At 38.3% G+C, this 25,306-nt stretch overlaps 1 protein-coding gene across 2 annotated transcripts in view; it reads left to right on the top strand.

Annotated features, from left to right (window-relative positions):
• The first annotated feature begins 4,858 nt into the window (after positions 1-4,858).
• zmp:0000000755 (phosphofurin acidic cluster sorting protein 2) overlaps positions 4,859-25,306 on the top strand; it is a 77,030-nt gene continuing 56,582 nt past the window's right edge. The window contains exon 1 of one of the 2 annotated variants that reach the window (XM_041251966.1): positions 4,859-5,243. In XM_041251966.1, the coding sequence (XP_041107900.1) occupies positions 5,005-5,243 (239 nt within the window). In that variant the 5' untranslated portion in view covers positions 4,859-5,004. The remainder of the gene's footprint in view (positions 5,244-25,306) is intronic. The other variant, XM_041251967.1, reaches the window with a different exon arrangement.

Raw genomic sequence — 25,306 nt, 5'->3', positions numbered from 1 at the left:
ATTACATTTGAACCAAAACTCTAATCAGCATTTCTTAACAGTAACTAACATTAACAGTAGTACTGGCTCAGGAGGCACGTCTCCATTATAGAATCCTATCTGCTATTGACGACAGTGCTAGCAGTAGCAGATCACGTGATATGAGCATGGGTTTTAATTAGAGGAGTCCAGAGAGTTTTTTTTTTCATCAGAGGAGATAAGCCTCTGCTATAAACTCGTTTTTTAAATTTTATTTATTTTTTTTACATTTTTTTATTTGCTTAACAAAACATAACACTACAATATATAACAAGAGGAATCCAATACCTCAGAATTCTATGCATAAAATAAAATGCAAACGCAATGCCAGGGCTACCATTAATAACTGGAAAATAAATCAAATAAACTAAAGATATCACATTTACTTTTTTTGTTTTTAAGCATATTGATGGAGTTAATGTAATTCTCCACTTCTTTTTTTAAATAAGGTAAATATTGGTTTATATTTTAACCAGTGCATTTAATGAATATGGTATTTCCCAAAATTAAATTGGAATCTCTTGTTTCATGTCATGTGCCTTAGAAAAATAAAACAAAATAAAAACCATCAAATCTCATGTTTACCAAATAATGCTCCATATCATTAAAAAAAAAAAACTAACAATGCTAATGAGATTAACATACAAATAACTTTATATTTACACACTCAGTCCTTCAAAGATTCAGTCTTTGAGGCTTGATGCTTAGTCCTCCTGATCTTGTTCTCATTTGGGTCGTAGCAGGATGTCTGTTACAGGAATAGATAATAATGGCAAAACTGTGGTTGCCAGCGGTGGTTGCTCTTGCTGACTGTCATTTTGGGTGATGTCACTGGTGAGTGGATTCAGTGGATGTCACTGGATTCATTTGCACCAAGTAATGACGATTTGGGCACATCCACCAAGTATGAACATGGAGTTGAATGCTCAGAATTCACAGTCCCGGTTACTCTGGTCACGCAGGCTGTCACGCAGGCTTGGCTTCCTGTAGTCAACTTACTCAGCTTCTGGACTCTGTGATGCCTGTTGAAGCATTTCTTCTCAGCCGCCCTCTTCTCCCTTTGTTTGTTTTTAACAGTAGCTTCATCTGGGAGCTCTGGCTTGAACAAGGAAAGAAGAGTTGGTAGTGTTGTGTGAAATCTTCCCATTAAGAGTTGAGCTGGGCTATATCCATTACTCAAAGATGTAGACCTGTACGCTAGAAGCGTGCTGTATGGATCTTTAGCTTTACACTTCGCTGTTGCTTTGCGGGAACTTTGCACTGCTGGTCACATGACGAAAACCACAAACTTTTGCAAATGTAGCAAAGACATAGCCAGAAAACTGGTCCATAGTCTGTCACAAGAGTCTCCGGAATCTCATGGCGTGCAAAGATTGACTTCAGGTGTACAATGACATCTGATCATTTACGTTTAGCTATCTCTGTAGAAATAATCTACTACAATGAGGTAGTTTTTGCTGTCAATCATCAACAAATCTGTTCCTAACTTCTGCAACGGCCGTTCGGGTAGCTCTGATGGCTTTAGATGTTCTGTGTGGTTGGTGCGTTCTTTGGTGCATGTCAGAACTAGCTTGTTGAGTTGCTGGCTAAGACCAGGCCACGATACAGCTTATCTTGCTCGTTCCCTGCACTTAACCACTCCTTGGTGTCCCTCATATATTTTAGTTAGGATGCCGTTTCTCATTGCTGCAGGAATCACAAGTCTGGTTCCTCTTCGTAGAAGTCCATTCTGTACTATTAGTAATACTTGCTCTGTCCATTATAGCTTCAGCTCCATCAAGTCTTTGCTTGTCTGGTCGTCCCTCCGTGCAAAATGTCATGACTTTAGAACGCACACTGTCTTCTTTAAAATGAGCTCTGATTTCATTAAGATACTTTTTGCATGCTGAAAGATTTGCCATTACAAAATGGAGCTTAGTCCCAGTTTGGGTGTCCTTCGCGTCCAGCGGTGCATGTGACATTGTGTCCGCTGTGGTCAGGTTCTTACCTAGCACATGTGAAATGGAATACGAGTATCACATCAGTCACATTCTAAAACATTGAATTCTGGGTGGGAGTGCATCTTTAGCACCCAGTAAGCTCGGTAAAGGCTTGTGATCTGTTTCCATTTGAAAATGCTATCCAGTGCTTTCACATGCCCACGTCAGGCCTAAAGCCTCCTTCTCCACCTGAGCATAGCATTGCTCCATGGATATCAAAGACAGTGAAGAATAACCATAACTGCTCCCAAACCATATGAAGAATCATCTTCTGACACTTTTGTTTCTTTGCTGGGGTCATACAGAGCTAACACAGGTACTGACAAAAGCTCTTTTTTCAACATTGAAAAGGAATTGTCTTGATCAGTGCCCCAAAACCATTGGTTCTTCTTAGAAAGCTCATCTCTAAGAGGGTTATCTTTTTCAGCTAACTGAGAAATACATTTTCCCAGCTGACTGTCCACTCCTAGAAAGCTTCTCAACTCACTAACGCTAGCTGTTTTTTTTTTTTTTATTATTTCTAGAATTGCAGTTGTTTTTTTTGATGCCATGGGCTGAAAGAACGTGGCCCAAGAACTTAACTTCCTGTTCTCGAAGCTATGTAATCTGTTCTTTCGTTTTGGTTAATGAAAAGTGACCCGAAAGGACCTGTTTTTTGTGTATCCATTTTGTGAGTGTTTGCTTGTTCTGTCTATTTGTGCTTGTTATCACTACACAGCTGACATGTTTCGGAGCTGTCCCTAGAGGCCAGAACAAACCCAGAACAGCACTGCACTTGTATCACAAATAATGTTCTTTACTGTTTGTTTTGCCATCAGGCACTGGACTTAAAAATCTCACTAAACAAACTTTGCACCTGGATTGTAATTGTCTGTCTGTTCATTGATCACCTGCACTTGCACAATATAAACCACTTTGCCACAGTTACATATTAACCGGTTATCCTTTAAAGCCTGTGCAACATTAATATGCTTCCCTAGTGCACTTACATACAGTAAGTCTGATGTTGAGCCAGTGTGATTGGCGGAGGCTGGTGCTTGTGCAAACAGCTTACCACACAGTCATTAATGTAGTGTTATTAACCACTGTAGAAAAGGATCAGACTCTTTTGCAAGGCTAGTTAACAGTACTTAATGAGCACTTGGTACACATTTGAAATATTACAGTTAACTTTACTTGTGTATTGTTCTAGCTGTTTGGAGTCACTTTCACATATTATTTTTTGATTCAGTCATCCCCTTCTGGTCACTTTTTATTCCACTTTCCACTAAGGGTAAAGAGAAAGAGTAGGTGAGTGTTTTTGAAATGTATCTGCACATACCTGCACGCCCTTTGAGTCATCATGACCAATCAGCATCCCAGAGAGACATCAGCACGCCATGTGCAACAGTAATTCTTGCCCCCTTTACCAAATATTGCAGCTGTGAGTTAGAAAATCTGTATACAAATTCCCAGTTACAGAGGGGACAGAAAATAAAGCTGCACACCCCTTTGACTTTGTGACTGTAAAAGGGGCATTTGTCAGAGTCCTAGTAAGCCTAGTAAATAGTGCTTTAAGCAAAAACCCAGCGAGAGAATGCCCTACTAAAGATGACTGATTCCGCTTTGATGTAGTCAGAAGTTTCAGCTGGGTCACATCCTGGTCCTAGACTTAAATTATGAATTATAAATTGTGAGGAAGAAAGTGTATTTGCCATTCAAACAAGGCTGTTGTTTTAAAGTGTGGAGGAACACCACTGGGGCTTGCTGAACTGCAGCTAAAACTGAACATTAAATATGGAAAATAAGATTATTTATTGCTCAGGTCACCAGAAAATGATAACTTGTGCTAATTACTGTTTCTTAAAGCGTGTTCAAGTTAGCCTGAAGGAGGCTGCCCATGTGCTCTTTTGTATTATGCAGTGTATTGTCATGATATTTGATGATATACTTCAATTGTGTAGTTTCCTGTTTGTTCACATGGATCGCTCCTAAGTACCCATTAGGTATACTACAGTTTCCACACCCAATACAAATAAAGAATAGGAGAGACACACACCTGTCACCATACATTGACCTTCCAGGTCACATAGTTAGTAAGTACTGTATATGTAGTCAGTGGCTTAACAAGCAATTTCGTGTTTTGTGGCTAATTTATCCAAGTGCCAGCAATCTGTTATTTCCCTTTGCTTGAAACGTCAACTTAAGCTTTGGAAATATGAGATTTCCACTTCATTCCTTTATCAAAAATGTTCTTTTTATTTGACCCTTTCCCTGTGTTATATGTTGGTTACCTAAGAGAAACAAATATATACAGTAAACAACATACAGCTACTATAGGCTACTGCCTTTTTAATTATTATTATTATTTTTAACAATATTTACTTATCATTTCTATGGATTTGGTTTTAAATGTTTCAAGGGAGGCACTCTCAGAAGGCAATGCCTTACCTATTACAATGTGGCTACACTGTATGGAAATGTCAGTAACTGACAATATATCTTAAACAGTATTGTCCAACTGTCTGACACCATCTGAAATGATATCACTTGTGGTAATCTCTCTGCAACCTCGTGCTTCTCAAGTACCGTATTAGGTTCAAGTACCATATCCAAGTTCAATATAATACAATTATATATATATAATATATATATATTATATATATATATATATATATATATATATATTTTTTTTTTTTTTTTTTTTTTTTTTTTTTTTTTTTTTTTTTTTTTTTGCAGTAACTTTTTTTTTTTTTGCAGTTTTTTTAATATTTTTTTTTTTTTGACAGCGGCACTCGGCTTTAACATGTTGAAATCTCTTCACATACTCCCTCTAGCGGGCCTCTGTGCCTCGCTCGCCCCGCCCCAGGGCTACTTTTGGTTGTCTGCGCTCTGGTGCTCGCTGTGGTATTTTCAGTTAGGGGGTACTGGAGAGCTGTAAGGGTGTGGGGGTGTGGGAGTGTGTGAGTGAACGAGAGTACCAGCGCCAGATAGAGTCAGCTTCAGCTGCTACTCCGGGAGAGAGGCGATGATGGCGGCGGCTGTGGAACGAGGAGGAGTTCGGGCCGCCTTCTTGAACCCTAGCAGCGGCGGTGGCGTTTTACCGGGGCTGGCAGTTACACCAGCGGGACCCGGAGCAGGGGTCGGAGTCGGAGCCGGAGTTGTAGTGGGAGGTTCTGGTTCAGGAGGCTCCGGTCCAGTCCCGGTTCCTATGAACCTGTTCGCTACCTGGGAGATAGACCGCTCTTCCCCAAGCTGTGTTCCGAGGTAAGTTGCGGTTGGCTTGTTGTTGTTGTTATTATTATTATTATTATTATTATTATTATTATTATTATTATTATTATTATTAATCAGATGAATATCGTAGTTAAATAAACACTGCAAAATATTCCATTGTGTTGAGGTTCTGATTTGTGCATGTGTAGTTTAGACACACCAGGGATATGTAAGTACCGTGAAGTGGTCTTTCACACTCATGTCTGACATTTGTTTATTTCTACACCCATACAATACACAGAGTACATTTGTGATCCAGTCAAGCAAAAGCACGTTGTAATCTATACTATTTACTAGTTTGCCTAAATAGTGCAAACACTGCACATCATGGCATGGTACTGTAGCCAGACAATACTATTTTATTCACACCCTTTCTCTGGGGATTTAACGTTGTGAAATAAACATGTTTGCTAAGATGTCCTAGACTGTATTTACGGTGAACCTGTAGTGATTAATTATGGCTTTGCATGTCAGCGAACCGTTTTTATTATAGCTGTTATTGTTGCCGTTGTGTGTGGATGAGACTGTTTAAACAAGAAAGTGAAAAAGAAAGGGCTATGATGGGGTTTTAAAACGAAGGCAAAATCTGGGTGAACAACTTTAATATACACTAGGATGAACAGAACAAGCCACTCCACAGACTAGTGTGGAGAGATCTTACAGCGTTCGCAATTATGTTGCTATTCCGATTTGATTGTACACTTTTAGTAAAATAAGTATTAGGGATCCTATATTAAATTAACGCGTTTACCTGCAAATAAACGGACACAAAATGGTAATCAAATTACACAACACTTGTCAAACCAATTTTTTTTTTTTTTTTAATCGTAACATCTATAAAATGGCCAATTTGAATGATACCATCAGATAACGCTGAACAATACAATTTAAATTCAATGGCAGTGCAATGCTGGCTGTAACTGTTTTTTTGCTGTTTTTTTTTATTTTAATTATGCGTGTAACTGTGTGGTCCCTCGAAACGTTTTCTGCACAGATTTCTTGTTTAAGTTTTGCTTTGTGGTTTCAGTGGACAGGATGTTTTCAAACCATGACAGGAATTTCAATTAATTTTCGTGCTGGCTGCTGCTGTTATGAGAAGTGAGTGTTGCATTCTTAGCTCTTTAAACCTGCATTTTCCTGTAGTTGGTTCCCTTGACCTATTAAAATGTTGAGTTCTACGTGGAGCGAGGTGTGCTCTTTTTAGGTTCTGGTTACAGTTATTACCGCTGCCTTTGTTTTGTTTCAGTACAGCATAACCATGCAAGTCAGTTGCTCCCTTATAATGTAACTGTTCGTTTGGGATTTCCAGTTAACACGGATTTGTCTGAGAAGAGATTTATATTTATTTATGTAATTTAATTTGGTTACACTTGGTTCTCCTGTTCAGCCAGTCAGCCCTTGTGATACTGTGGTTTTTAATCACAGAAGTCTCAGGCTAGTTTAAGTTTCTGTCAAAAGTGACACTTTTTTATTTTTGTTTTAATAACTGCATCTTATGGCGCCCATGTTAGCCTACTTCATTATTGGCTTTAATGGTAAATCCAAAACTTTATTTTTTTAATCTGTGCAAATTATATGTGCTTTTTCCAAGTGGAACCTTCGCAGGATTATTCAAGTGATTTTTACTACCGTATTGTTCAGTCTATAGCAAAATAGATGTATTGTAATTTTTTTTTTAAATGAAAACTAAAAGTACCTGTGTTATCCATAATCTTTCAACACAATACTACCATCATCAAAATATTGTGGAAAACCCCCATTCTTAACTGAACTCGCTTAGTAGGAAATCACCATTAAATTGAAAAGGGAATTTTTGAAATTGTTAGCAGGAAGAATGTTTGAACATTTGCATGATGTCACTACATATGACTTTGGTGAATTATGTTTGCCTCTCCTAAAGGGAGAGAAATTAACTTCTTTACTTAGGTAGTTAATTGCATTCAGTTCTTCCCCCTCCTGGTATTCTAGTTGAACCTCTTTATCCAAATGCACCACTGAACTGGACCAGGAACTGGAAAGTCCCCAACACTTTCCACCACTGCCATTCTCCCTAATGACCTAAAACCCTCTTTGTCCAAACACATTTATATGTACTTCTTCCATGTCCCTCGTGCAGTTCGAAAAGGAAATCTACTATATGGGGGGAAAAAGTCACAGAACCAAGAAAGCAGGGATGAGCCAAGCTTCTGACACAGCAAGCATAACTTAATATTATATTTTATATATATATATAAAATATATATATATGATGTAACCAAATTTAACATATCTGAGATTGATTTTGAAAGGTTCGAATTTTATATATTGCATATACCTGAATCAATTATTAAGAATGCAACATCAATTATTCATTTTGATTGATCTGATTTTAATTGGCATAGTTCAGAATACAACCTTATTTTGGCACAGATGAGTGACAACCTTTAAAAATGCACATTAGTGAGTCAGAGTAGCATCTGTTGACAGCTTTGTTTTAAATGTCAGTTGCTCTTTGATGTATCCCCCCCCCACAGTGTTTGTTTAGGACTGTAACCAAATTTAAAATATCTGAGATTGATTTTGAAAGGTTGTAATTACAGCCGTTATGTAAATAAGAACGGTGGTTCTTTATTGGCAATGTTACAGTTCTTTTGAAGAGCACTTCCTGATCCACATGTTACGTTGCTCACTGTATCACACTGTTACTGTATAGCTAATACAACAGTAAGCAGCATTTTCTGTGTGAAATACATTCAAAGCAATGCATTCAATAAAAAAGTGCCCCAGGTTATTTTCCTTCTGAATGAAGAAGTCACATTTCTTTACCGTACAGTATAGCTGAATGTTAACATACTGTCTATGCTGCATACTGTACTTGTCTTGTGTGCTAAGATGAATTATGGAGTTCATGGTCTACAGTAAGATGTAGACCATTCTAATTTTCTTCTAGAAGCTAAATTGTTACACTATGTTTTCACCATGAATTGAATCTTATGATGCTTCCTTTTGTTAAACCAAATATTCAGTTAAATCAAGACTTCAAACCTGTGTGCATCTATGATTCCTATAGGAATTGCTTGGAAGAATACTTGGTTGACTCAGTATTTGGTAAACTCGCTGTTGTTTACAGTAGCTTTTGTAGTGTTGCTTTGATTTATGGTCACTTTGACTATGCAAGGCATTAGTGTGTGCTATCTGACCTGTGTCTAAATCAAAGTGTTGTGGACTGCAAAATTTTTTTTCATTGTTTAACCTCACTTTTTGCTTATATAACATGGATGGAAATAAGACTCATACTGCACCATAGTTTCACCTATTCCAGATTTTACTACCAGCTTGATTCTCTCCATTGTTCATGTAACAAGCTCAGACTTAAGTGTCTTGCTCTAATCAACTTTTACAGTATTTGTACAATCAAATCAAAGTGCCCCTTGGTACTTTCAATATTACTGTTTAGGGTTCAGAGAAGGTAGCTCTGGTGTTAGTTCAAGCTTACATTTTTACATATTACAGTAAGCTAGTCTTTTGGGAGCTTTGACCATTAGCACACAGTTTACCTCCTACTACTGTTGCATTTTCAAGTTGCAAGATACATTAAACTGGTTGTCTGCTGGCACTGGGGGCAGTGTTCCTAAGAAGCTGTCAAGGTCTCTGCTACTTAGTGGTGTGTGATCCTTAAGAATACAGATCAGGGAACCTCTACAAGATATCCTCAACATGGAACTCTGGGTTTGGAACTCCAAGGGCATGATTATTTAGGAATGTATTTAGCTTCATCAGTTAAGGTTGATTGCCCTCCCACTGCCCGAATTAGGTGGAAAAGCGGACACACTGGACTGGCCATACCAGGGCATGCTGTCTGTTGACCCAGGCATTGAGGAGGCATCGACAGGAAGCAGCTGTGGATGCTTTTGCAGCTGCTCCAGTCCCACCTCTCTTTGCAGGTGTTGAAATTAATAGGCCGACATGGAGAGGGATTCCCAGTGATGGGCAAAGGGCCGGGATAAACAAAGTCGGAGGAAGCTGAGGCCTGTCCTCTAGAGAAATTCTGTTACCGGGTTTCATACAGACCCTAAAAAAAAAAAAAAAAGTGTTTGTACCGTAGCCTGTCATACACAGAATAACTTAAGTCTCTGTAATTCTTTGAGTAGGCCCTTTTATGCTTAGAGTGCCTCTTGCAGAAAACATAGACTCTTTGGTCCTGAGGTTTGGTCTGGTGAGTTGTGTTTTTTAGAAATGTTGTATACTTAGTTTAACCAACTTCAGCCTCTTCAAATGCACAGTACATTTGACTGTGCAGTCATAATGACATGTGCAGTGTCAACAGCTGTAGAAAGCAAACGTCTGTGGCATAATAAATGCATGAACGTAAACAACTGTGTCTTATTATTTTTTCAAAGGTTTGTTATTGATATTTTTCATAAAACAGAACGTAAACAACTGTGTCTTATTATTTTTTCAAAGGTTTGTCATTGATATTTTTCATAAAACAGACTATACCGGCCTTTTTTTTTTTTTTTTTTTTTTTAGCACATACACATTACGATCGTTACCCTGGACAAATCACTTATCTGAACAGGGTCGGGTCAGATCGCAATACAATGTGTATCAAAGATTCAGTGTCTGCAGCTAAAAAAAGTTCTGTTATTAATGAGCAAGCCCAAGCCGTTCTCTTTGGAACACCTCTAAACTGGTCTGCAGTGTTATGACAGTTAAATCCCGTTAACTGTCTGTAGATCAAGCACGAACTAGGTGTCAACAGATGTGTTTATTTGTTACTTGGTGTCTAATCTGTGGTGTATAATAAAAAAATGTTGTTGCTGTAAATAGTAAATTAGGGAGTAATGTGAAGACTCCAAAGTGTATCTTGATTATTCATGAATTAATCATGGTCTCTTAAATTGCAACCTCTCCCCCACACCAAACCATAGGCCTATGCTGTAGTACAAGGCATCTGGCGTTGCAAGACCATACAGTATGTGTTTGTAGTACATAGGAAGTTCTAAAGTAATTTAGGTGTCCACAAAATTGTTTCATGTAGGCTTGTAAACCAGCAGAGTGCTCTGACAGGTCCTATATTAATCTGAAACTACTTTTCTCATTCTGTTGAAAGATTTCATTTAAAGTAAGTTATTATTCTGATAAAATGCTTTATCTTGTGCTGCTCTTTGATTACTGTGAATGCAGTTTCACCCCTTATTCAAATTCTAGAGAGTATTTCTGGTATCTGTATGCATTACAAAAGAAGAATAAGCATGGATGCCGATAACCCAACACAAGTTTAAGAAATATCTTGAAATTACTTTTATTTATTTTTTGTGTTCTGTACCTTACTGTTATGCTAACAGTGACATTACTGTGGCTGTGCAAAGGGGTTGAACTTTGCTGGGGACTCCAAAGGGAGCGTCACATTGGCTCTGATGCTCCCGGGATGGGGAATGGGAAACCGGCAGCAATTGCTTCTCCTCATTGCTCAATAGCGAACCCAACTGGCCAGACACCGAGCACATTCAGAGTGGATAAGAGGCAAGACTGGTCTCTGTTTTCCAGGATCCATAACCTGCCCACGTCTGCTCTGGATTGCTCGGCATAAAAGCGATTCAGGCTTTAGGCTTATGAGATCAGAAGATGCTCACATGCCTTCAGAAAGTCTGTGCTGTGGGGGGGTGGTGGTGAGATATTTGTTATATATTATATTTATTATATATTTATATGAGTTCTGAAATCCATGGCTTTCTCACCACTTGAGTATATAACCATTGGGGTTAAATTCTCCCTTGTCTAAAAGTATTAACTTAAAAGTTGATTTCTGCAAGATCCTTAGTTTCAAGAAACAGAAAACGAAGAAGAAATGTAATTTGCTTTATGCATCTGGTCCTTGAGAAGAATGCCTTGAATACTGAGCACAGGTTAATTATTGGGACAGATGCAGTACCCCAGTCCTCTGGCAGGAAACTGGTCTAAAGAGAATTAGAAGAATAACTTCAACAGTATTCTGGATGTGCATGTTGTTGTGACCAGATGCTGCTACAGTAAATTGTACAGTTGACTGCTATTGACTGCTATTGATTGCTATTGACTGCTATTGGCTGTTTTCTTGAATTGGCTACCTAAAAGTAAATACTTGTAGTTTGCTAAATTTTACATTTTTCTATATTATTTCAAAAAAGACTGTATGGACAGACTCGATTTTGAAATAATAGAATCTTATTTCCTTGCTGACTGTAAATATTATTATAATTAAAAACGTATCTGAATTGCTAAACCTCAGACTACTGAATTGGCAATAATGTCTCTAATAGGAAGATTGGGCACAGTGATGCTGTAAAAAAAGGAGCAACATTCATGCAGATTCCTAAATGTCTGTCCCAAAGCTTATCGGCACTGCTGGGCTTTCAAATGGAACGTGAAACACAAACCACAACTATATGTGCATTAAATGCCTGCCTGTATGAGTGACAAAGATCAAACTGATAAAATGGCTTGTGACGCTTTCCCTGGAAGCAAAGGAAGGAACACGTTTCGCAAACTCACATTTTGTAAAGTGTTTTTAATGTATGTGTTTTCCTGTGCAAGGAATTCCACTTTACTTTTCTATTGCAGGGTTCCGGTTTCTTTAAAAGCATTTTACCAGCTTAGGTGCGATTTGCAATTCCACAATTTGTTTTATATTGCAGGATCCTGCTTGTTTCCCCTTGGTTTGCTTCATTAATGAGAGACACTGAGGCACAAGGATGTGCACAGTTAACTTGCCCCCAAAGGTCACACAGAGCGTCAGTGCCTGTCCTGGAATGTGAAACCAGGATCTCCTGGCTTGTCTTTGCTCTGAACTTCTTCAGTATTCTATTAGAAAAAAAGTGTTGTCTTCCTTGTATTTGACTCACCGACACTTTCAGAGAATTATTTACAATCCCTTGCAGTGTTTCTGTATATTTGGATATACAGTACTTGTTGTACAAACTGTAAAACCAGTTTTTTGATCTACTGTGTTGAGCTGGGTTGTAGTTCTTCAGTCGCTAGATAAACACTTTGAAGATGTTTTTCCCCTCCAAAGGAACTTTTTTAGGGAAAGCAAATGTATGCCTTCTTGATATTACTTTTGCCATATCCGGTGCTATGTGCTATCGATTGTAAATAAGATTGCGTAATTAAGGGAGCATCCACGTACTGTATTTTGACGGTATTAGGCTTTTAAAGTGGATTTGTAGAGTAGAAATCTTGGGTGACTTGTTTTCATGTATAGCATAGGGCTACAGCAAAAGTGTAAATACAGCACTATGAATTGTGTAGAAAGTTACCGTATAGAGGGTGCATGGGCCGGCAAACTGTTCAGGTTTTACTTTGGCCAGTGAATGGCGCTTCGTTATGAAGAAGGTTATTCTAGGGACACAATAACAGGAACACAGTCTGTTTGACAGTGCAGCTGTTTTAGAGAGACAGTTACATTTTCTTCATTCCATTGCTGTGCCTGTGCTGGGTTTGTTTTTTTTGCCACTATATAAACAAACCACCAAAAGCCTGCAGGATTAATCTTGGATCAACTGTACTGTATATTTGTTTGCTTTGGAGAGTTTTAACACCCTTAGTCACCAAATACATGCTTTTATATGTTGAAGAAGTCAGATAGGTTTGGAGTATGCTGTGCATTTTAATGGATCTCTTCCTAGTGGCTGAGTTAGTAATTCCAACATCAGCATAAGATACATACTTGTCTGTTGACTACAGATCTTGTTCTTTAGTTGAATGGTAAACGATTCACGTCCAGCCTTTGCATCTTCATTTAATTTGATGGGCTGAGATGCAAGTTCAGTATCGGCCTAATTGGAAGGCAAGGTCTCAAAAGTGGTTTTTCCCCTGTGGTTACCGTATTCAAATTGCACTATTACAGAAAGATGTAGTATTCCCTTGTTCTCCTAATTGGTGCAAAACTTGTATTCTTTTTGTAAATGATATACATTTTAACATATTAGTTCTAGCTATATTGCTGTCCCATCCACACGTGTGTCTTATATTGCATTCAAACTTCTTTCCATGTTATCCAACACATCCCATTCTGCCAGTATTACAGGTTTTATTAACATTAATGCTCACTTTATCTCTTTTGCCCTTTCTGCTTCTTTTGTGTTGGAATTTAAGGCTGTCTTGTGCAAATGTTTTGTTTTATAGGGAGTTGGAGCCACCCTTTTCCATCCTAAATAGTTGACTAATGCACCATAAAATGCTGCCTAGCAGCAATCGGAGAGCAGGACTTAAAGCTTAATTTTTATTTTTTTCCCCTAAAGTTCTGTTTCTGAGGGTTTGTAAACTAACCTTTTGCCTCCTTACCAATGTTTATACAGTATTTGGAATGGGATTAGCAAAGAAGTGTCTGACCTGTCTTGGGTGGGTACATTTGCCCCCAGTTTCCTATTTTAGAAAAAGGTATTGGCTGGCTTCTCTAGCGTCTGCAAGGGCTCTGCTGACCTTTGCAACCAAGGGTTGTAAGTTTGCATTTCAGCACTAGCAACTTTCACTTGCTTTTTATATTACAGTAGTGGTGGACTTTTGTCTAGGTGGTATTCTTCAGTGCGTGCATGTACTGAGTAATTGTTTGGTTGTGCACTGCATCTGGATAAACGTGTCTACTGTAACAAGATTCTTAGTACATTTGCAGGTTACAGATTCTGTTCACTTCTCTTTGTTAGTAAAATGTCTATCCCAGAGAATCTGGGTAAGATGGTTCTCGAGCTATCAAAAGTACATTTAACCTTTTTTTTTTTTTTTTCTCTTGTAAATTTGGGGTTCCCAAAAGGTGCCATGTTGACTGCTATTGAGCATGGGTTATTATGAACCAATTATCACATGGGGGGGGAGCATGTACTTTTTGTTTTACCTCCATTTTGTGTGTAAAACCTGTAAAAATGTATGTGTTACGATTTTTTGTTTTTAAAAAAAAAAAAAAAAAAAGAGCTGGGGTCATCTTCATTACTAGATGGGCTTCCCTGAACAAATGTGTAGCAGCCTGTGGTGTGGTTTGGATGGGATGGGACGCTGAGAGGTTTTATTAATGCCTAGAAAATTCCTCATGAGAGTTTTTCACTGAAATTTCAGAGTTGTTTGGTTTAATTAACATGTTTTGTGGTCTTACAATTTGATTAACTAGATCATACTGCTTCAAATACGCAGTGTAATAATGCACAATGAACAGATGTTGAATTGCACATGTATTCTTTTGGGTTTAATCATAAAATTGAAGTCCTTACTGTATGTAAGTACGTATTAATCTTGGACACAGACAATGCTGTACAAGAGATACACAAATAGTATACTTATATGTATAATATATACTTACAGTAGAAACTCAGATGGCCTTGGCTGAGCCCTGGAAGAAAGTAAACAGGCAGCAAAGAAATGTAACTCTTTGTGGAGACATTTAGAAATGGGGATAAAAATAAATGAATAAATTTATAAAGAATGAATAAAGAAGATGCAGCTTCAGGTGGTTTAAAATACATTTTATGAGCTGTTGAATTGAATTTCTCTTTTCATGAAATTGTACTTGTATCAGGAAACCCCAGCTCTGACCAAAGGAAACAAGCCAATGGAAACAAAGTTAGTGTCCAGGTCTTCTTTTTTTTTTTTTTTTTTTTTTTTGATATAAACGTAAGGCAAACATTCTGTTGGCTGTGTCCGTGCTGTTTTTGAGGCTTGTTGAATCGCTGCTGCTGCTGTTGTAGGGCTCCAATTAAACGTCTTGGTAGAGACACAGTTAACACCAGTATAGGCAAGTACAGTTGTTTTAACCAGGGTTGGGTTAGTTAATCTCTTTTCAATTCCTTTTTTTAAACATATTCCCAATTTAACAACTGTAGCAGCATCCACTCAGAGGGTTGTTTCTCATGCTGTGATTTATTTTTATTAGTTTTTTTCAAACAGTTTACTAAACAGTATACGCACACCAATCAGACCGTGGTTGACCAGGTTTTATGCTTCCTTTTTTGTTTACTTGATTTATTTGTATTTGTGATTACTGTTGCATATTGTTGATTTTCATATTAATCCTCTTTACAATTCAGAAGCCTGTTTGTACAACAATTAATCAATCTGATGTGCTTTTTTGTGGTAATTTGGAATGGTGTATTTGAATTGCTATCAGAACTGATAATTGCAAGCATAACTGGTTTAATCTAATCTATTTGAGAATTAAGGTTTTTTTTTTGTGTGTGTGTTTTTTGTATTTTAAAACACAATATGATTATAACAAATCATCTATACTCCTATGTAGATTTTATAAGATCTTGGACATTTGTTTCTTTCAGTTTGTCTCCCTCAGTAATCTGATTTCATAACTCCTAAAGAGGATTAACCTGTAATCTGAACATGTCTTCACTAATCTACTCCTCTGTATAGCACAGACATTGTTTCTATCGCTTGTATTAGAGTCCCACCCCCTCCCATCCCCTCTGCTGCTTTGGAAACACTAAATGTTCCTGTAAAAACATAACAAAACAAGATACTGCTTTTTTGCGAGTTGTGTGGGTGTACATTTAAAGTCGTATTACAATGTTTAAACTGACAGTAGGTCTCCCTCCCTTTGGATACACGATCATATAATCCTTCATTCTTTCATCCCCTGTAAGGGATGAATAGCCCCAACTACAAGGTTATAGTGGAATCGCCTGTAATGTACCATGGAATTGGTATACAATTACCCACACAGTATCTTGAGGGGAAGACTTTTTCGATGAAATCATGCATGGGCATTTGTTATGAAATGCTGATTTGTATGGTATGGATGATTCTGACACCTGTATTTTGCTTGTTCTATTATTTGTGGGGGACCTACACAGGGTTCTCCCCAGGAATTCTGTACACCCGGGCGGCAGAACATTATAGCCGGGATCACTTAACAGGGAAAAAAAAATAATTCCCTTTTATCTTAAATATATAATACGACAAAGCATTTGAATAATGTATTGTCGTTCGTTGAATATATCTGGTTGCACTTTTTTATATTCTACATTATTTTTCTTTACTGTTTTTTATTATGGTAAATGACCGTGCTTATTTAGGCACTGTACGATTTGACTGGGGATGGATAATGTAGGTTTAAAGGTTACAGCCTCTATACATGAACCCCCAATATCTCTCTCTCACAAGCACCTAGGTACATATTTTTACGATATCATGATAGGAGTACTTTCTGTACTATATTATGCGCTATATATCACCTTACAGTACAATAATACGACAACAAATGGAGTGAATGATATACCCAGAAATAATCTTGATATGTTTTTAATAAAGTAGCCTCCGCCAGTATAGTATTAGGCGGTGGACTGCGCCGATCGCTGGCTTATTTTGAAAACCCTGCATTCATTGTCATTTATGTTTTTTATGTGCTTAATACAGAAAACCCGCCCCTTCAACTCTCTGATTGGTTAAATGTTGTGTCAAGCCGTAACACAGTTGTCATGATCCAAGATTATTTTTTTTCACCCAGCAACACGCAAGTGATCTAGTCTGCTTGCAGCACAATCAATCCTTATAGTTAAAGGAATAGTAGTATCTGCAAGACACGCAGATCAGGTTTTTTCAGCCGGACGGCGATAGCCACTTCGCTGGGCGGCCCATCCGGCTGAAAAGGCCTGGAGAAGAACCATGCTACAGTAATAAAATGGAAAACAAAAGCAGTATCTTGTGGTGGTTTATTGTTACTTTTAGATCATGAATTGATAATGGGACATATAGCCCAATACACAGGTCGGAGTGCTAGATGGAGGATACAATCTGAAATCAGCACCAGGACTGTCAAGAGTGGCTGCCTCTGTGTCTCTGAGACAGTTGAGGTTGTTATTCAAGTACAGTGCCAGCTTGCATTCAGCACGCTATAATACTGTGTACATGGCATGTAATAGAAGTGTTGCAACACATTGTGATTTTATAAAATGTACAACTACCTTGAGTTTCCTATAAAAAATGAGTCGCGAGTCAAGAGTCGCGCTGTTGAGTCACACTGAGCGAGTGATGTCCTTGGCAGTGAAGGTAAAGCAAAGCTTTCAGAGCTGCAAAAGGTTTATATATTATTTATTTTTCCTTGTTATCTTTGTCAGTCACTGAAATGTCTAAACTATGTTTTGTAGTTGCCAAGTGATTTTTTTTTTTTTTGTTTGTTTGTTCTGTGCTTTCCTCTGGCTGTCAGTATTTTCTGTTCTTCACTTTTGATTTGTGATTGATATATGTAGCCCTTAACTGCAGTACCATCTGAGTCTGTATGGGGACCTCATATTATCACAATACTATTACTGTGTCCTTGCTGGTTCTTCATGCCAATACGTATTTACTAGCATGTCTTATGAGAAAGCTTTTGAAGCCAAAAACATAGAAAACTACAATTAAATACAGTAAAGCAAAAGCATACATTCTATACTGATTCATGGAAAATGACGGCAGGGTACTGTGTGGTCATTTTCTAACCAATGTTGGTCACCTTTCATGTTTGTTGTTGTTTTGTTTTTTTATGGGATACAGATAAAGAACAGGGTACAGTAGTTAACTCCAGCATATCAAGATGAAATGTGAATGTAATTTTTCTCAAATCCATGGATGTCCTCTTAAATGTTAAGACACCACTCTGAAGAGAGTTTGCCCTTTAGCTCCTTGGAGCAGCAGTCATTCAGGGAAAACGGGGCTATGTAAAAGTGATTATTGGAAGCCAAACGCTCTGTTACAAATGAAGGAGACGGACACTCCTCCACGGGTACTGTAGGTTAACCCTGGTTTGTTTTCTTTCAGTCGGGTGGATTCTGTTCACTTCCTTTTGGAAAAGGTTTCCTGATGCTGGAATAATTTCCTTGGGAAACGTTTGACATTCCTCAGAATTGGAGTGCGTGTAGCCTTGCCAAGACTTTTCCAGAGCTTCCCGATTTGTTGATGAATCACTTTGTGCAAACATTTGTGTTTTTGCTCTAGTACCATGGTGGTATACAGCAGTTTACAGATACACTTCTGTGGCTTTGACCTACTATGGATCACAAACGTCTGACAGGGCTTGCGATACAGGCAAATACTGGCACTGTTGTAAAGTGTGTTGATCCTGTAGCTTAGGCCTGTAACAAAATTAAAATCTCACTTCAGAGCATAATAATAATTTTAAAAAAAGACAGTAAGCAATGATCTAAGTGGACTTCAATCCAGGCCTATTTGGGGAGTTCCAGCTCCAGGTCAAATGTTATGTTAAGGTTAAGATGACTTGGAGCTTCTCCATCCAGCAGAGTAGAACAGGAGGGGGCGTAACAGTGCGGTGCTGCACAATAAGAGGGCGCACTGTGCTATAAAAAGTGTTGCCCCTTGGATGAGATGTTAAAGGTCATTTCTTTTATTTTGTATTACTGTACTCGTCTGCCCTGGTTAAATGTCTTCCCTTTATATCCCAGCTGAATAACACTAAATGAGATTGCATTCTCAGTAGGACTCCCCTATATAACCTATTTAACACAGGGAATGAGAATGCAAGATTTCATTATGCCACACACACACATTATATGTATTATACACGTTATATATATATATATATATATATATATATAAAAAAAAAAAAAAAAAAAGTTAATAATTAATTGTGTTAATTGTTTTATTGTTAATTATCCCCTGCACCTGGCTGTCATTGTAAATTAGAGCCAGGTGCAGGGTATTTAAAGAAAACAAACTGGAGTGGTACCATCTTCGAATCCAGACACGGACTGTGCAACAAGTTGTTCTAAATTTTTTAAATAATCCAATAAAATATTATATAAATAATAAAATAATACAAATATCTGTACAGTATATTTAATAACTGATTACCCTAAACAGGTAGTAGTGGTTGGTAAATTAACAAAAAAAAAAAAAGAATAATTGCCAAACACAGCAAGATATTACTGAACTTAAGTTTAAAGCACTGCTGAAAGGCAACAGCTTTGGGAGAAAAAGGGACAGACGGCGCAAAATAAAAGCAGATTAAAACTGTGAAAAGAGTGAAGTTGAACAAATAAGACAAATTAACATTCATTTAATGTTACACAAAGATAATTAAACTTATGAATTGTATTTTAATATTTAAACAGCTTAAACGTTTTCTGTCTTTCCACAAAGTGACACACTATGCAAGACTGAAGAGACAAAGTCGTGCTGCTCGTATTTATAGCCTTTGTTGTCTTGGCACATGCGCGCTGATCACCTGAGTTTGAGGTCAGGTTTTAGGGCAGGGTTTGCTTAAGGTTAGGGACTGGGTGGCTTGATTTCATAGAGCTTCAGAGTTCTGGAAGTGAAAGGTGGGAGTAAATGGCAAATGCCCTTGAATCATCTGATGCCCTCAGGACAATTTTCTAGGGGATATTCCTTTACACTGCTGTTTAGTACATTTGACAGTCGCACCATATTCAAGGCGATCAATTAAAACAGAATTTATAGATGGTGTCAAAAGCTGCACTTAAATACAGTAAAACAAGAAGCGGAGGTGAGCCCACATCAGAGGAGCACGACACATCATTTACCACTCAAATTAGTGCCGTCTCAGTGCTATGATACGACCTAAAACCAGACTGAAATTTCTCAGCCATGTTCTGTGCAGCAAGAAATCTGTTAAGCTGCTCCACCATCCACTTTTTCTAACACATTGGATAAAAAAGGAAGACTGGATACAGGTCTGCAGTTACAAAGCACATTGGGATCGAGGGTGGGCTTCTTGAACAGAGGTTTTATAACTGCTGTCTTGAAAGAATCAGGAACAATACCTTATGAAAGAGAGCTGTTAACAATATTTAAAACTGAGGTATTTATTTTTGGATATACTTCTTTTAAGAGTGTAGTAGGAATGGGATCTAAGGTACATGTTGTAGGTTTTCTAAATGCCACCACATGACTGAAAAAAATATGCGCTAGCTCGTAAAATTCGCTCAGAAATGATACATTTTTATCCACCCTTCTCAAACATATTTTATTTATTTTTTGCTTGCATGATTGACCGAGTTTTGCCCGTTTCCATCACAATTATTACTAACTATTATAATCCTTCAACAAGGTACCGTAGCAAGGGAAAAGTAATTATCCCTCCCACGCTATACAAATAACTCTCTTCACTGTGGTGCTGAAACGTTTTCATTTTAGAAGAACTGTTTTAATCCTGGGTTTGTCATTGGTCCAGATGTCATGAATGTAAAAATGAGGGGGCCTCATAAAAAGGAGAGCAACTTATTGCAACACACCAGCAGTAGGATTCCTTGCATTGTTCAGCCTGTGTGACCTGCCACAAGAGACCAACACTGGCATCAAGATCAAAAGCTGAGCTTGCTGTGCTTCAGTACTAGGGAGATTTAAAGAAAAAGCTTCAGAATTGTGTAAAGTATTTTGCATGGTAGGCAGAAAAAAAAATATATATACTGTATTACTTCAATGTGGCGCTTAGTTTAAATTGATGAAAATTACTGTGACGCTTAAGAGGACGGCCTTTATACGAGGACAAGCTTTATTAATAATACGATTTTCAAACGCTGCAGTATTTTATTACATGATTTATGAGATTTTAGAAGCATCACGGTTGCTTATTTTCTGTAATACGGTAGCCTATCTGTATGTAGCAGTGTGTGTGGTTAACCTTCTTTGACTACAATGCATTTATGGGTGACAGTTACCGAGAGCTCATTAGGTGGGAGTTGGAAGGCCAGGGGAGTAATGTACCAGCGAATCAGGAGTGTGTATTGGTTGTTAAGGGGCGGGACAATGCTGGTGTGGCAGCCAAGATGTCCAATTGTGAACAGGAATTGAGTGGTGCGGTAATAAATCCAGTGCCCAGACAGGATTCTTCCCAAAAATATCTGTGTTTATTTACAAACCAAGAGATTTAAAGTTCGGATCCTTTCTCTCTCTCTCGCCCCTATATATATATATATTAAAATGAAGCTGTTTTATTCAAAACGTATGTAATGCACTTAAGGAAGGGGGGGGGGGGGGGGGGGGGGACCTCTGCTTTTGTTTAAGCTAAAATATTCGAGTAAAATTGCCGTACTTTACAGAAAACAGTTAGTCATTTTTTTCTAATGTTAGGTAAAGAGAGAAACAAGAGTGAAATGGAGAATGAACCAAGAGCTGTTCTGGGTTTTATATGAGTCGCAGTTAACCTGATAAGTGGGTGAGTTATTATGGCTGATTTTATATCTTTCTTTTTTTTTTCTTTTTTCTAAAGCAATGATTTGTTCTGTTTTAATAACTGTATTAGTTTTTGTTGTTTTTTTTAGGTCACTGAATGAGTATTATATACAGAAGACAGTGACTTTTTTATGAAAACTAGGACTAGTACATTAAGGCAAGGCTTAAGGTTATACAGTGTAAACCCATCCGTTGTAGTTTAATCTCTGTTTATTTTCAAAATGAACCCCCCCACCCAAACTAACACTTCAGTATCACACTGGATGGCTGAAGATGAATTGGCAGTTTGAGAATGTACATGGGCTAAGCTTGTCAAAAGAAAAAGGACAGTGTTGTGCATCAATAAAGGATGACTGCTGGCTACTGATGAGAGCTTCACCGATCCTCAGAGAGATTTAGTTACCTTGCAGTAACAGAAGTGGCTGTTGATTATAATTAAGTAATGTTCATTTTTTTCTTTTAGCTCCTAGGCAACAGTTTCTTTCCTCTGTAGAATTTTAGAAAAGTGCTTGCTGGCTAAACATAGCATGTTGTTGTTGTTGTTGTTGTTGTTTGTTATTATTGTTGTTGTTATTTGTTATTGTTATTGTTGTTTGTTGTTGCCTGTGTGAACTATGCATCAGCTACAGTCACTTACAACATCGTGTCACTGATAGACGGAGCACAAGGAGGTTAACACAGTGAGTCAGTGGCTGAGCCAGGATTTGAACCGGGGAACTCCTGGTTATAAGCCCACTACACCGGACCACACAGCCTCCTGTGTCGCATATCATATTTTTATTATTGAAAAATATTTCCAGTCTAAATGTTTGTCATTTGAATTAATGTTAATTCTTTCTCATTTGTTTACATAGCAATTTCCTAGTTCTGTTTTAAAAAATAAATAAATAAATCAAATAAAAAACTGATCTTTGAAAATAGACTGGATAAGTAGCATGCTCTTTTGTGTAATAGGATTTTGGATTCCCTGATATGTATTTTAATATACAGTACTGTGAAAGTATTTGCCCCATGTCTTATTTTCTGCATATCTGACACTGAATGTTATCAGATCTTCAACTAAAACATAATATTAGATAAGGGACCTTGAATGAACAAATAACACAAAATTGATGCTTATTTAATTTATTTATTAAAGAAAGTTATGCAACACCCAATGCCCCCGTGTAAAAAAAGTAATCACCCCCTTAGACTCAATAACTGGTTACGCCACCTTTAGCAGCAATAACTGCAACCAAACCCTTTCTGTAGTTATTGATCAGCCTCTCACAGCGCCGTGGAGAATTTTGGCCCACTTCTTCATGCAGAACTGCTTCAACTCTGTGACATTTGTGGGTTTTTGCATATAAACTGCTTGTTTCAGGTCCTCTCAATGGGGTTTAGGTCTAGACTTTGACTAGGCCATTCCAAAACTTTAAATTTCTCATACCATTCTGATGTAGACTTGCTTGTGTGTTTCGGATCATTGTCTTGCTGTATGACCCAGCTGCGCTTCAGCTTCAGCTCACGGACGGATGGCCTGGCATTCTTCTGTAGAATTCTCTGATACAGAGCAGAATTCATGGTTACTTCAATGACGGCAAGTCGTCCAGGTCCTGATGCAGCAAAGCACCCCCAAATCATGACACCGACACCACCATGCTTGACCGTTGGTATGAGGTTCTTGCTGTGCAATGCAGTGTTTGATTTTCGCCAGACATAACACGGCTCTTGCTGGCCAAAAAGTTCCAAACTTGAGACAAGCATTCATGTTCTTTTTAGTGAGCAGTGGTTTCCACCTTGCTACTCTACCATGTATCCCATTTTGCCCAGTGTCTTTCTGATGGTGGAGTCATGAACACTGACCTTAGCTGAGGCGAGAGAGGCCTGCAGATCCCTGGATGTTGTTCTAGGGTTCTTTGTAACTTCCTGGACGATTTGCCTTGGAGAGATTTTGGCAGGACAGCCACTCCTGGGAAGATTCACTACTGTCCCAAACTTTCTCCATTTGGACAATATGGCTCTGACACTGGTTTGGTGGAGCCCCAGAGCCTGAGAAATGGCTTTGTAACCCTTTCAAAACAGATAGGCATCAACAACTTTTTTCCAGAGGTCTTCAGGAATTTCTTTTGATCGAGGCATGATGTGCCTCTAGAACCTGTGTGCTGACAACTTCACTCTGATGGTAAGGGCCAAAGTTAGTCAGATTTATACTGGGCAGGGCTGGCCCAAATCAGGCCTGCTTGTTAACCAAAGTATTCAAACAGCTGACCCTAATTATCCCTTAAATTGGGTTGAGTTAACTAGGGGGGCAATAACTTTTTCACATCTGAAGATTGCATGTTTGATTACCTTGCACACCAAACAAATGAAAGAAACACCAAACTTCAAAAAGATCTGACCAAATTCAATGTGAAAAATGTGCAAAAAGGAAGAAAATCAGACAGGGGGCAAATACTTTTTCACTGCATTGTATACTAAACATATGTTTATGTAAAAGCTGTAAATCTCTGTTGAAAACCAGTTTTAGACATGATGGGTAAGTTTGCAGATTATGACAGACTTTGATAATCACAAACTGTATCATTCAAGAATGGTGATACATCTTCTAGTGTTTATGTCCAATCAGTGCCGTCCTGTCTGCCTGTGCCATATGCTCTATTGACTCTACTGGTATTATTTTGGAAAGAGTTTTAACAATTTTCTGCCCAACCTTATTTTTCCTACAAGTGTGTTTTATCTTAAGCCTTTTTAAGACTCCAGAAAAGTTAGGTGCTACAGATACTGCTCTCTCCTGTCATGTGGCCTTAAAGTTGAGTTTGATTTGAAGGCATGAATTAAATAGGAGTGCTAAAGACTGTCTACATTTTCACAGACATCATGGAAGTAAGTATTTCACTTTGGTACTGTACAGTTTCGCTGTGAAGTTTGTTTATTTATTTATTTATTTTCCCTTTGAAAACTTGTATGCTTTGGTGAGTTTGATCTCCAGTATTGACTCCATGAGTGTGCCTGCAGTTTTGTATTCATCATTCCTCTACAGTTCTTGCACCTCGGGTTAGGTTTGCTCAGTTTGGATATCTGTTATCTCTGTTGACATACTGGAGGTTATTGAAATGAATTGCAAACAAGTGTGTCTGTCTTATCTGGCTATGGCAAACAACAGGAAAGCCTGCAGTGTAAATTGATAATCCCCATTTGACGAAAGGACTAGTTAAAAACCACAATAGGGACTGTAAAGCAATACACTCTAAACTGTTCTTGAAAATCATTGTACTTGTCTCTGTGTACTGTGCCTGCTGCGCATGTCTCTGCGTACTGTGCCTGCTGCGCATGTCTCTGCGTACTGTGCCTGCTGCGCATGTCTCTGCGTACTGTGCCTGCTGCGCATGTCTCTGCGTACTGTGCCTGCTGCGCATGTCTCTGCGTACTGTGCCTGCTGCGCATGTCTCTGCGTACTGTGCCTGCTGCGCATGTCTCTGCGTACTGTGCCTGCTGCGCATGTCTCTGCGTACTGTGCCTGCTGCGCATGTGTCTGTGTACTGTGCCTGCTGCGCATGTGTCTGTGTACTGTGCCTGCTGCGCATGTGTCTGTGTACTGTGCCTGCTGCGCATGGAGTAGAATCCCCCTTGTAAATGTGCAGGTGATACCAACAGCATCAATTATAAACAGGGCTAAAATCAACTTTATTTAGGAACTGATCCTGATTCATGCTGCACTACAATGTACTTCCAGTAACGTCTCTGTCTCTGCAGTACTGCAGTGGTCTTTTCTGGGTATGCAGTTGAACATTTTTTTTAATCTCATTCCATGTAATCTCAAAATGTAATCCTTTGACTTTTCTGGACAATATGGCTCCGACACTGGTTGCACTGCAAATCCACACACACTCGGTGTGATATTTAATAAAATAAAAATGTTGGACGTGAAT

This window comes from Polyodon spathula, chromosome 6 (genome assembly GCF_017654505.1).
Source record: "Polyodon spathula isolate WHYD16114869_AA chromosome 6, ASM1765450v1, whole genome shotgun sequence".
Taxonomy (NCBI): Eukaryota; Metazoa; Chordata; class Actinopteri; order Acipenseriformes; family Polyodontidae; genus Polyodon; species Polyodon spathula.
The sequence above is the reverse complement of the archived record's forward strand: the minus strand, read 5'-3'. Positions and strand labels throughout refer to the sequence as shown.